We start from the raw sequence: 14,160 nt of genomic DNA, 5'->3' as shown, positions 1-14,160 counted from the left end.
CCAGAAATCTCTCCCACTCTTGCTGCAGGCCACCAACATGGATTACAATGATTTGGAGTCACTTCGTTAATCCACTTTCCTTGACCATCAAGAAGATGCTGATAAAGTTACAAAGAGGATTGGGGACATTTTAGAAACCAGCAAAGGATCCCCACAAAGTTGACAAAAGGGAGAAATAGAATATGAGAGTAAACTAGTAGGAATGTAAAAACAGATTGTAAGAACTTTCACGAGTAGATAAAAAGGAGAGCAGCTAAAGTAAATGTTGATCCCTCAGAAGCATGTAGAGGATAATTTATGATGTAGATTGAAGAAATGGCAGACATCGAACAAACATTTTGGGTGGGATTCTTCCGCAACTGGCCCTACGCCGGCGCCAAGAGCGGCCCGAACCATTCCGGCATCGGGCCGACAGGAAGGTGCGGAATCCTCCGCACTTCCGGGGGCTAGGCCGTCGGTGGAGGGGTTGGTGCGAGTTGACGCATGCACAGAACCGCTGGTGTGGTTCCGCGCATGCGCAGACTGGCCGGCGTGTTTCCTGTGCATGCGCTGGGGGGTTCTTCCCTGCGCCGGCCATGGCGGAGCCCTACAGAGGCCGGCGCGGAAGGGAAGAGTGCCCCCACAGCACAGGCCCACCCGCAGATCGGAGGGCCCCGATCACGGGCCAGGCCACCGTGGCCCCCCCGGGGCCGGATATCCCCACGCCCCCCCTTGGACTCACCTAGTCGGCCTACAAGCCAGGTCCCACCATGATGGACCATGTTCATTTCACGCGGCGGGATAGGCCAGGAAACGACGGCCACCCGGCCCATCGGGGCCTGGAGAATTGTCGAGGGGGCCGCTGCCAACGGCCCCCGACCGGCTCGGCGTAAACCCTGCCCCCGCCCAAAAAACGGCATTGGAGAATACGGCAGCCGGCATCGGAGCGGCGGGACGGGATTCGCGCCGCCCCCCAGGGATTCTCTGATCCGGCGGGGGGTCAGAGAATCCCGCCCTTTATGTCTGACTTCACAGTACAAGGCACAAGTTACATACCAGAAATAAATGATAACCTAGAGGCCAGGAAGAGTGAAGAAATTAAAGTAATTGATATCAGCAGAGAAAAAGTCCTGGAGAAATTCAATGGACTAAAATCCGACAAACTATAATTCTAACTATAATCTATGATTAATCTAGGACAAAGGTTCGGCACAACATCGTGGGCCGAAGGGCCTGTTCTGTGCTGTATTTTTCTATTTTTTTTCTATAAACCCTCAGGACCTGATGGACTACGTCCTCTGGTTCTGAAAGAGATAGGTGCAGAGATAGTGAACTGACTGAGATTTTCCAAAATTGAGGAACAAAGGGACTTTGGTGTATAGGTCCATGGATCCCTGAAATGGCAGCACAGGTAGATAAGGAGGTGAAGAAGACATACAGAATGCGTGGCTTCATTAGCCGGGAATATAGGAGCAGGGAGGTCTTGGTACAACTTTATAAAATATTGGTTAGGCCACAGATGGAATATTGTGTGCAGTTCTGGTCGCCTCACCATTGGAAGGACGTGATTGCACTGGAGGGGGTGCAGGGATTCACCAAGATGTTGCCTGGGATGGAAAGTTTCACCTATGAGGAGAGACTTGATTGGCTGGATTTGTTTCCCCTGGAGCAGAGAAGGCTGAGCGGGGATCTGATAGAGGTATACAAAATTATCAGAGGCATAGATAGGATAGATCGTAAGACTATTTTCCCCCTGTGTCTAAGACTAGAGAGCATAGGTTTAAGGTAAGTGGTTTAGAGAGGACCTGAGGAAATATTTTTTCACCCAGAGGGTGGTGGAAATACGGAACGTGCTGCCTGAGAGGGTGGTGGAGGCAGATACTCTCCCAATATTTAAGAAGCATCGGGATGAGCACTTAAGTTGCCACGGCATAGTAGGCTATGGACCAAGTGCTGGTAAATGGGATTAATATAGATTGGCATTTGATGGACAGCATAGACCAAATGGGCCGAAGGGCATGTTTCTATCCTGTATGACTCTGTGACTCTAAAATTCCCTAGATCCTGGAATGGTTCCAGCAGATTGGAAGTTAGTAAATATAACACTGCTGCTGAATAAAGGAGAGTGAGAAAACATGAAACCACAGGCCAGCTAATCTGAATTGCCCTTAGTGTCCAAAATTGCCCTTAATTAGTCATTGAGAAAGTTCTGGAATCTATTCTTTTTTTTAAATTTTAAAATAAATTTATAGTACCCAATAATTTGTTTTCCAATTAAGGGGCAATTTAGCGTGGCCAATCCACCTACCCTGCACATCTTTGGGTTGTGGGGGTGAGACCCACACAAACACGGGGCGAATGCGCTAACTCCACACGGACAGTGATGCGGGGCTAGGATTGAACCCGGATCCTCGGCGCCATGAGGCAGCACAGCAAACCACTGCGCCACCGTGTCTTCCTTCTGGAATCTATTGTTAAGAAAGACTTAACAATACATTTAGAAAAGCATAGTATGGTTAGAACAAATCAACATCGTTTTACAAAAGGGAAACCGCATTTGACAATTTTGTTCAGAGTTTTTTGAGGGTGTAACTAGGGGCGGCATGGTAGCACAGTGGTTATCACGGCTGCACTAAGGACATTGAGTGACCTTGGGTGACTGTCTGTGAGTAGTTTGCGCTTTCTCCCCGTGTCTGTGTGGGTTTCCTCTGGGTGCTCCGGCTTCCTCCCACAGTCCAAAGATGTGCCACTTAGGTGGATTGGCCATGCTAAATTGCGTCTCAGTGTCCAAAAAGGTTGGGTGGGGATAGAGCGGATGCCTTAGTGAGGAATTCCTTTGGAGGGTCAGTGTAGACTCAATGGGCCAAATGGCCTCCTTCTGCACTATGACTTCTATGAACTAGCAGGGTAGATAAAGGAGACTCAGTAGGTGTAATTTACTTGGATTTGAGTGTTGTTGAAAAATAGACACATGCAGTTGAAGATTTTCCATCTTGCACATAAGGACAGATGCAAGAATGTCAAATTTCAAAGGGAACAACAATTCATACTGCATGAGAAAAGGGTGCTGATTGGTTGGCAAGTGGACTTTTATTGATTGGAGCTTTTGCCATGGAGAATGCACCATGGAACAGTTATTCCCCAAGCTTGTGCAATGGTCTGAGGGCCCTGTTGGAAAAGGAGACAGTGGATCCTGTCAGATGGAATAAACTGGCAAAGTCATTTATAATATAACAATAAGACAATAATCGCTTATTGTCACAAATAGGCTTCAATGAAGTTACTGTGAAAAGCCCCCAGTCGCTACATTCCGGCGCCTGGAATTGAACCCGCACTGCTGGCTTTGTTCTGCATTACAAACCAGCTGTTTAGCCCACTGTGCTAAACCAGACCCTTTTGGCAGAATACCTCATCGCCAGAACTTTCAAACAAGTTCAAAAGCATAGTTTGGCTGGTGGTGAGAAGAGTCCCTCCTTTCAGATCCTCCTACATGGCCAGAGTTTCCATAGCATTCCATAGAATTCTTAAAGCACAAAAGGAGGCCAATCGCCCCATCGGGTCTGCACCAACCCTCTGAAAGAGCACCCTACCTAGGCCAATGCCCTGCCCTATCCCCGTAACCCAATAACCCCACCTAGCTTCACATCCTTGGAAACTGAGGGGCCATTTAGCATTGTTAATCCGGCTAACCTGCGCATCTTTTGGAAACCGGAGCACTCGGTGGAAACCCACACAGATGCGGGGAGAATGTGCAAACTCCACACAGTCACCCAAGGCCGGAATTGAACCCAGGTCCCTGGTGCTGTGAGGCAGCAGTGCTAACCACTATGCTACCGTGATGCCCCCATTTCTCTCAAGGTGGGTGTGGAGGGGAAGAAGAGCTAATAAATGCACTTAAGCCATCTACAACTGCCACAGAAGCTCAATGGGGAAAGGTCTCTGTTAAGGCACACCAGTCATTGGGCAATGAGGGACTGAAACCATAGCGATTTAGAAGGAAGTGACTAGTCATGTCCTGTAAGAATTTGTGTTGGGGCTTCAAATATTCACCAATTGTATTAATAATTTAGGTGACACCAAAGAGTGCCATATATCCAAATTTGACAAAAACACAAGGAAATTACAAAGAGACATTGATAGATTAGATGAATGTGTGAAATTGGCTCACAGATTTCAACGCAGCTAAGTTGTGGGGGTTGGTTTAGCACATTGGGCTAAATAGCTGGCTTGTAATGCAAAACAGACAGCAGCGCGGGTTCAATTCCCGTACTAGCCTCCCCGAAGAGGCGCCGGAATGTGGCAACTAGGGGCTTTTCACAGTAACTTAATTGAAGCCTACTTGTCACAATAAGTTATTATTATTATTTCTAAAGAATAAAGGGATTCGGGGATATGGTGTACGGGCCGGAGAGTGGAGCTGAGTCCACAAAGATCAGCCATGATCTCATTAAATGGCGGAGCAGGCTCGAGGGGCCAGATGGCCTACTCCTGCTCCTAGTTCTTATGTTCTTATGTTCTTATTATTGTATAGAAGTGATTTGTCCAAGAGTGACGAATGTGATATAAAATAGTTATTTTAGGGATATTAGTTAATGTAATGTAGAAATAAGCCACTTTGATTCTGGCAGATAGAGACAAAGGGATTTGAGACCGCATGGAAAAAGCAGGAAGAGGTGTGTCTACGAGAGTGATGCTGCATTGATAGGGGCCAGAGAACGGAATTGGAAGTGAGCCAATCAGAATAGATCAAACAGGTCAGGAGGGATAGAGGCTGACCTATGGGCGTCGAGTATGTGAAACTTGATACCATTTGAATTGATTTGCAGAGATCCCTTTGTTTCTTTGTTCATTCGCTTTCTGGGATATAGGAGACTGGATGTCTCTTATGTTTCTATGAAATGAATCAAGCTTGCAAGCTAAATAAAATAACTTCTTTTTACGTGCGAATCCATCTCGACTTTTATTGAGGCCAGACTGACGGAGAAAGAAATTTGGGAATCAACAAGAGCAGGTCCTTTGCTTATTTCTCCAGGTCTTACAGTCCTGCTTTCCTCTCCACTTGTCCATTAGAGCCTCCCATTTTCAATTTCAGTGAGCAACATGACTAGAGAAAAGAATACATGAGGAGGTTTTCTGTTGCCTTCCTTGTCTGTGCTTAAGAGAAACACAAGCCCTGAAGGATCCTCCAGCTGTCGCCCATCGAGATTCCACAATCACTACCAAAAAGTCGCTGCTTCTGCTGTTGGCCATGGCTCGTAACCTGAACATGATAAAAGTGTGGTAATCTTCCCCACAAAAAGCAGAAGATGCTGGCTTAACAAATCATTTTAAATCTGGGACCAATAGAGTTTTTCTAGGGAAGGGTATTAAGGAATCCAGAGACAAGACAGATAAATGGAGTTAAGATACAACTTATCCATGATCTTATTGAATGGCAGAACATGCTTTTCATAGAATTTACAGTGCAGAAGGAGGCCATTCAGCCCATCGAGTCTGCACTGGCCCTTGGACCCTACCGAAGTCTACACCCCCACCCTCCCCGTAACCCAGTAACCTCACCCAATCTTTTTGAACACTAAGGGCTATTTAGCACGGCCAATCCGCCTAACCTGCACATCTTTGGTCTGTGGGAGGAAACCGGAGCACCCGGAGGAAACCCACGCAGACACGGGGAGAATGTGCAGACTCTGCACAGAGTGACCCAAGCCGGGAATCGAGCGTGGGACCCTGGAGCTGTGAAACAACTGTGCTAACCACTATGCTACCGTGCTGCCTCACGGTTTTGTTTTTGGGGCCACCCCCAATGTTCTCTTTTTCTAGACTCTTCACCAGAGGAAAATGTTCCTCTTCATCTACCTTAGTGATTCCTTTCAAAACCTTCAGTCAAATCATTAGTATCCTAGAGAATAATGACATCTTTCAGAGGTGAGGAAACCATGACAGGTACTTGACGAACAGAATTAGACTGTAACAGAATCTGCCACGTCAGTGTTACTTACAATTTGCTTAATTTCTCCTTCCACTAGGATGAAATAAAACAAAAGAAAATTAAGATAAAATTGAAGAGCGATGCACTGAGGAGAAGAATTGAAAGTGAAGAAAGAGAAATGTTTGACCATCTGGACAGAGAAGAGGAGCGTGTAATTGCGGAGATTGATGGCCAGATCAACGAACTCCATGGCAAAGTGAGTGACTTCAGGGAATATCTGACCAACCTAAATAACGTCTCCAAGGAAAAAAAAATCTCCTTCATACAGGTAACAATTTCTGCTTCTGTAACCGAGATAAATGGAATAGCTTTGACAAAGAGTCATACAGGCTCGAAACGTTAGCTCCCTTCTCTCTCCACAGATGCTGTCAGACCTGCTGGAGTGTCCCGCTTTTTCTGTTTTTGTTTCCGATTCCAGCATCCGCAGTAATTTGCTTTTATGGTAAATGAAATAGAATTGTTTTTCCAAAGAATGATGGATCAGCCAATTCAAAATTGTTCATTTAACTAATTTGGGCACAAAATAGTGATCTTAACATAGTGGTCACCTCATTGAGTTCATAGGATCCCTACAGTTCAGAAGGAGGCCATTCGGCCCATTGAGTCTGCACCGACCCTCTGAAAGAGCACCCTATTTAGGCCCACAACCTCGCCCTATCCCAGAAACCGCACTTAACCTTTTGGATACCAAGTGTCAATTTATCATGGCTGATCCACCTAATCTGCACACCTTTGAATTGTGGAAGGAAACTGGGGCACCCAGAGGAAATCCACGCAGACACTGGGAGAACATGCAAACTCCACACAGTCACAGAATCACAGAATACTACAGTGCAGAAGAGGCCCTTTGGCCCATCGAGTCTGCACCAATGGATGAAAGGCCCGGACTTGCTCACCTAATCCCACATGCCAGCACTTGGCCCTAGCCTTAAATGTTAATGCATGCCAAGTACTCATCCAGGTACTTTTTAACGTGAGGCACCCCACCCCAACCACCCTCCCAGGCAGTGCATTCCAGACCATCTCTGGGTAAAAAAGCTTTTCCTCAAATCCACCCTAAAACTCCCACCCTTCACTTTGAACTTGTACCCCTCATAACTGACCCTTCAACTAAGGGGAACAGCTGCTCCCTATCCACCCTGTCCATGTCCTTCATAATCTTGTACACCTCAATCAGGTCACCTCTCAGTCTTCTCTGCTCCAGAGAAAACAGCCCAAGCTTATCCAACCTCTCTTTATAACTTAAATGTTCCTTCCCAGGCAACATTCTGGTGAATCTGCACCCGCTCCAGTGCAATTACATCCTTCGTATAATGTGGCAACCAGAATTGCACACGGTGGCCTCACCAAAGTTCTATATAACTCCATCATGACCTCCCTGCTTTTGTAATCTATGACTCGATTGATAAAGGCAAGTGCCCCATTTGCCTTTTTTACCACCCTATTAATCTGCCCTTCGGCCTTCAGAGATGTCAGTGACCCAAGGTCGGAATTGAACCCATGGGCTGGATTCTCCGAGCCTCCACACCAAAATCGCGATTGGCGCGGGGCGGAGAATGGGTGTCAATGACGAAATCCGGTCCGACACCGCTCCCGCGATTCTCCGGTCTACGCGGCGCGGGTAGGGGCTATTGACAGAGGCCTTCCCCATGATTCACGGAGGGTAACTGGGCGAGTTCCCAACAGCGTCGTTCTAACCACGTTTTGCCCATCAGGAACGGCCAGTGGCAGCTGCAGACTCAGTCCACGGCCGCCCTGGTGGGGGCCGGGGGGGGGGGGGGGGATCCTTCACCGGGGGGGAGGGCCTCGTGGACGGCCAGGGGGGCGATCGGGCGGCACTGATCCGCGGGTGCGCGCGATCTTGGGGAGGCCTACATTTTTGGTGCTGCTCCGCGGTCCGAGTCTGCCATGTCTCACGGGGTGACTGCCACAGGCGGTCCAGCTGCTCCCTATCCACAGTGCAGGACCCCGGATCCACAGCCAGAGCTGCAAGAAGCACTCCGGGGCCCTGCTAGCCCCCTGCAGGTAGGAGAATCACGCTGGACTTTCTTAAGGAAAGTCCAGAGTGAAACTCTCGTGTTTTGATGCTGGCGTGGGGTCATAGCCCCATTACTGGAGAATCCCGCCCCAGGTCTCTGGCACTGTGAGCCAGCAGTGTTAACCACTGTACCACCGTACCGCCCTGTTCTATATTCTTGTTTCTTTCCCAGGATTTCAATTGTGTTGAGATTGTTTAGTTTCGTATTATAAACGTTTAAAACCCATACTTAGAGACCCTTAAACATTATGCCCTGAATTATTCCATCTGCTCCCTTACAGTTTTCAGCCTGGACCTTGTGTCTTGCATTCCAATTTGGTCTCAGTAAAGATGCAAAATTCTACAGAGGCTATTATGTCTCTTGAACATTTAAAGCTTTGTTCAGTTGCTAATGTACGTGCTTAATACTGTATATGTTTAATACTGCTTCCCATTTGTATCTCATTCCAGATGTTTAATTCTGAAGCCAGCAGGTAAGTAGAGATTGCTTCTTTTTTTGAATTGAATGTGTTGGAGAATCATGTCCACAGTTAGTGGCATCTGCTCTGACCTGATAGTGCCTCTGTTCAGTTCCCTTTCTGTACTTTCCCAGACATGACTGTTGTCTCAAAACCCTACTTATTGGGACATGAGCCAGCATTCCCGATGTAGGAATCAGGTAAGAAATCGGAGGTGGGGAGAGAAACCCAGAATTTAAGATAAGAATGTCCAAGGGAGATTTTGACCATTGCAGGGACTGATTGAGATCAGAGAAAGGAGAGAGCCTTTTTGCAGCCTAAGGGATAGGCTGCATTCAGTGGTGTCCTTTTCCTTTTCCTGCTGAGATTTATGTGTAATGAATTGTACAACGATGCTGACTTTGTGCAAGGCATTGGTTACGCTCACAGTTGAAGTATCGGTCACAGTTCTGTAATAGTATTCATAGAATCCCTACAGTGCAGAAGGAGTGCATTCGGCCCGTCGAGTCTGCACTGACCCTTAGAAAGAGCACTCTACCCAGGCACACTTCCCTGCCCTATACCCGTAATCCCACCTAACTTGCACATCTTTGGACTGTGGGAGGAAACTGGAGCACCCGGAGGAAACCCACGTAGATACGGGGAGAATGTGCAAACTCTACACTGACAGTTCCCATTAACAGAAGGATATATAACAGGAGCCATGAAGCAGGTGGGAATTTAGAATGGTATCTGGAATGAAAGGCAAGGGATAAGACAAGAGGCTTAAAGACTGGGAGCATTCTCATCGGAACAAAGGGAGGATCAAATGGAGAAGATTTTGCCAGAAAGAAAATGAAACATTGTCAGTGAATCGGTAATAGGGAACGTCAACCCAGAGTGCCAGACATAGGTAGAATGCTCTTTCAAAGGGTCAGTGCAGACTCGATGGACCAAATGGCCTCCTTCTGCGGGATTCTGTGAATTATCCCAAGGAGAATGAAGGGGCAAGGTGGAAGATGTATTTTCGAGAGAAAGTTACTCCTAACATTATTTAAATGTGAATTGGATATGTATTTGAAGAGGAAGAATGTAAAGAAATATGGGAAGGGTGCAGAGAATTGAATTGTAGTACAATAATAACCCTCACAGGACCCACAGGGACCACCCGATCAATCTCCCTGTGGGGCTCATGGATTACAAGCTCCCTCACTAATGGGTGGAGGCCCATTGGCTGGGGCTCGTAGAAATCTTCTCATAAAAGCCGGCCCGAATTGGGACCGGCATGATCGGTAGTCCCAGTCGGGAGCTTTATGTTGTAGGTCACGTTGCGTTTTGATTTACGTCTGGGTCTCCTGAGCTTTCATACATAGATAATTTAGGCATATCAGAGGTTCTATGACTGGACTTTGCTGATTTGGATAATAAGAAATAAAGTATTTAAATAACACCTTCCATGTCGTCGGGACATCTCAATATTTTGCTGCAGTATGGAGCGAGTCCTGCCTTGCTGCAAGTGCTGTCTTTCAGGTGAAAAGTCAAACCAGGACCCTGGCCATCCCGATCGTGTGAATATAAAAGGTCCCAGGGCATTATTTTGAAGCAGAAGATTTTTCCGAGAATCCTGGACAATATTTATCCCTGTGCCAACATCACTAAAACAAACGGTCGGGTCATTGTCACGTCGCTCCCTGCAGCATCTTGCAATGAACATCAGCTGCTTTGTCTCTTATATTACAGCTGTAACTATATTTCAGTAATATTTAATTAGTTGCATGGTAAAAAAAAACCTTTGGAACACCCTGGGGCTGTGAAAGGGGCTATATAAATGCAAGTCTTTCTCCTTTGTTTAAAAAGAAATGTGGGAAGTGTTCCAGAATATCGAAAAGATGCATGTCCATGCCAAAATACAGGAGCGTGACAACCATGTCTCTGTGAAACAGTTTTATCTTCTGTCATTAGAGGACTGATCCCTGTTGCAATCCTCAAAAGCTCATAAGCTTTTTGAAATGTGTTTGTGTGTTTATCAGATTGGGAAGCTTATCAAAACCATTCACCGCGCTCCCAGCTCCGGGCATGGATGCAACTAAACTTCAGGAGTTGGCGCATTGGCTGCAGGAACGGGTGGAGAGGAACAGGGATATCACAGTCTTAATGTGTAAGTGCTGAAGCAATTGACTCCTCACTATCTAGGCTTTTAAAAAAATTAATTTTTAAAATAGATTTAGAGTACCCAATTTTATTTTTCCAATTAAGGGACAATTTAGCATGGTCAATTCACCCACCCTGCACATCTTTGGGTTGTGGGGGTGAGACCCATGCAGACACGGGGAGAATGTGCAAACTCCACACGGACAGTGACCCAGAGCCGGGATCGAACCCAGGTCCTCGGAGCCGTGAGGCAGCAGTGTTAACCACTGCGCCACCATGCTGCCTACTCACCATCTAGGATTAGCATCAGCAGCTGCCTACATTAGAAGCTGGCTATTTGCAATTTCCATTAAAGTCAGTTACAAGGTTAAGCTTCTGACCGCGTCTGGAACCTTTTCTGATTTTCACAGTAACTTCATCACAGAGTTAATGTAACTAATAGATGCATTTGGGAATTCAGGAGCAACCTCTTTACACAGAGGGTGGTGAGAGTGTGGAACTTGTTATCACATGCAGCAGTTAAGGTGAAAAGCATTAGATGTCTTTAAGGGGATTTGGTTAAGTACATGAGATAAAAAGGGATAGAAGGATATACTGACAGGGGTTAAATGGAGTAGTGGTAGGAGGCTCATGTGGAACAGAAACACCAGCAGAGAACAATTGCTCCAAATGGTCTGTTGCTGTTCTGTAAATTCTATGTAATTCTAGGTAAAGAAGGCAGCCTCTTGATTAATTGTGCCTCAGTCTCTGTTCACTTATTCTGCCATTCTTCTGCCCTTCCCCCACACTCTTTTAATTAGTTTTGTTTAAACCTTTAAGAGTTAATCTAGCTTGCTTTGCTGTTTTCATTGCCCTTGCAAACTTCCGTCCCATTTCCAAACACCCTTTTCTCTACAATGTCCTTGAACATGTTGCCATCTCCCGTGTGAGATCTCGTGAGGCCTCTCGCTTGATTTAATGGCCTGGGGTGCGACGAGGCCGGTAGATCATGGCCCCTGCTTCCATTCTATGATTCTAAGGTACTAGAAAGCACTGAGCCATCAGTGGAGTGGCGGGTGACCCAGAGACTGACTCCACCATTTTATCTGCCGTCAATCTCTGAGGGGCCACTGGCTCCATCAATGAACTTTTGTCTTCCACTTACTTACCCCTGACTTTTCTGGGCATTTCAGTCATACAGGATCCTTAATCCATTAACTATGTGTGTTTTCAAAAGAAAACACTCCCTGATACTAAGAGAAAGGCGAAAAGTACAGTAGTCTGTCAGTCTTCTCCCTGCGTTACATCACCAGAAGCTTCTCTAGATAAAGACCCCTTCCTGGCCAGAATTGGTTTCTTTTTTAAAATACATTTAGAGTACCTAATTCGTTTTTTCCAATTAAGGGGCAATATAGCGTGGCCAATCCACCTACCCTGCACATCTTTGGGTTGTGGGGGCGAAATCCATGCAAACATGGGGAGAACGTGCAAACTCCACATGGACAGTGACCCAGAGCCGGGATCGAACCTGGGACCTCGACGCCGTGAGGCAACAGTTCTAACGACTGCGCCCAGAATTGGTTTCTTTACTCTATTAGAATCAGCTGCCAAGATTTTCCCTGAGGTCTGTCAATGGTGCCAAGCTCAAGGAGGCCCTGGCCCATAACCTGGTAGTGAGTGTTTTGTTATGTTTCCTTTGTAACATAAGCGGCTTCCTTGTGTTGCATTTGTCAAGGAAGGTCGAGACGTGTAAATAACTTCAACTCATTTATTTACACTTTTATAACTTGAGTTCGACACTACTGCTAATCCTATTGTAGCTACCGAAACTGACTAACCAGCTGCTGTCTTCCACATGGTGGGTGTGATAATGAATCAACCCTGTGCCTCTCCTCACTGACTGTCTCCACTGGCCCAAGGGGCTGATCATGTGTGTGGTGTCCTTTATGTATGGGTTGGTGTAATGCCCCCCTGTGGTCGTGTCACCTCCTTGTGTATCGTGAATGTCCATTGGTCGCCTCCCATGTAACTTATCTATTGGTTGAGTGTGTGTGTGATGTTTCTGGTGCTCCCTCTAGTGTCTGTCTAGCTTACATGTATTTACAGTGATGCACATCACCACAGTGAGATGAGTGGGAAATCAGTCAAAGGCTCCATAAAGTGTAACCTTCCCCACGAGTAACCCCCTCTTCCCACTAACCCATGCCCACTTGGGCCCTTAGAACAACCCCCAAGAATGAAAGGCAAGAATGTACTCAGATTTCTGGTTCTTTTCACAGATGGACAGACACCGATTCTGGATCCAGCCACTGCCTACCCTCAACTGGTTGTGTCCCTCAGTAAGAGGAACGTGACCCTAACTAGGCAGAAGACAAGGCATCCTGATAATCCAGCACGATTCGACTGTTTCCCACAGATCCTGTGTGCTGTGGGAGTGAACTGCGGCCGCTCTTACTGGGAGGTTAATGTCCCAGGGGGGTGCTGGAGGGTGGGAGTCTGTTACAAGAGCCTGAGCCGGAAAGGCCCGGGTCCTCAATGTTCCCTGGGAATGAACAAAAAATCATGGAGTCTGTGCTCAGTGTTAGGCTCATATACTGCACTGCACGATGGGAATAAAACAAAAATAACGTCCGGAAATCCATCCAGAGTGGGAGTCTACGTGGATTTTGAGGCTGGAATAATCTCATTTTACGGTGTGTCTGACAGGAAACTAACCCTGTTCCATTCCTTCCAGCCGCAAACATTCAGTGAACCCCTCTACCCAGCTCTGACAGTTAATGAATGCGATGATTGTATCACGATGTGCGAATTGAGTTTCGCACTTTCTTGACTCTCGAATTTTAGATTTTTGAGCTGTTTCGGAAAGCACTCAGGAGTTTGATCTAATGGTGCAAATAAGTAAAATGTTAATACTCTCACAAGCGGGAACAATTTCTCCCCATCGACTCTGTCCAGACTCCTCATAATTTTGAACATCTCTATCAAATCTCCTCTCAGCCTTCTCCTCTCCGAGGAAAACAATCCCAACCTCACCAATCTATCCTCATGATTACACTCATCCCTGGAACCAGTCTTCTAAATCTCTTCCACACTCTCTCTATTGCGTTCACATCCTTCCTATAGTGTGGTGCCCAGAACTGTACACAATATTCCAGCTGAGGCCTAACTGGTGTCTTGTATAAATTCAGCATAACTTTGCAGACATGGGCGACGCCCCTAACCTTTGACCCTGGAGGGGAAACCGCTCCACCATCACTAAATGTCGCGTGAATCCCCCCCCCCCCCCACGCCAGGCATGAAGGTCACCCGGACCACCCCCATAATCCTCGTCAGTATTGAGGCATCACCCCCCACCAAGTGAGCATACCCTGCTACGGGGTCGCTGAGGCCCCCACCTCTAAGGTCACCCCCTCTTTCATTCCCCCCTTTCAGGCCCCCTCTGTGTGCCCGCTTCAGGCCTCCCTTCTCCCCACCCTTCAAATCCTTTTCATACCCCCCTATCATACCCCCACCCTTCATACCCCACCATCCGTCATACACCCCAATAGGGCTCCTTCATTCAGGCCCCCTTTATGCACCCTCTTCAT

The 14,160-nt window shown here is 46.9% G+C and overlaps 1 protein-coding gene across 1 annotated transcript in view; it reads left to right on the top strand.

Moving 5' to 3' along the window:
* The window catches only part of LOC140395286 (E3 ubiquitin-protein ligase TRIM7-like), a 29,206-nt gene extending 15,363 nt beyond the window's left edge, over positions 1-13,843 (top strand). Inside the window, exons 3-6 of the mRNA XM_072482860.1 lie at positions 6,006-6,236; positions 8,457-8,479; positions 10,474-10,601; positions 12,853-13,843. Coding sequence (XP_072338961.1) covers positions 6,006-6,236; positions 8,457-8,479; positions 10,474-10,601; positions 12,853-13,403 — 933 coding nt within the window. The 3' untranslated portion in view covers positions 13,404-13,843. The remainder of the gene's footprint in view (positions 1-6,005; positions 6,237-8,456; positions 8,480-10,473; positions 10,602-12,852) is intronic.
* The last annotated feature ends 317 nt before the right edge of the window (positions 13,844-14,160 follow it).

Source organism: Scyliorhinus torazame, chromosome 18, assembly GCF_047496885.1.
Source record: "Scyliorhinus torazame isolate Kashiwa2021f chromosome 18, sScyTor2.1, whole genome shotgun sequence".
Lineage (NCBI taxonomy): Eukaryota > Metazoa > Chordata > Chondrichthyes > Carcharhiniformes > Scyliorhinidae > Scyliorhinus > Scyliorhinus torazame.
This window is presented reverse-complemented; position numbering and strand designations above follow the sequence as displayed.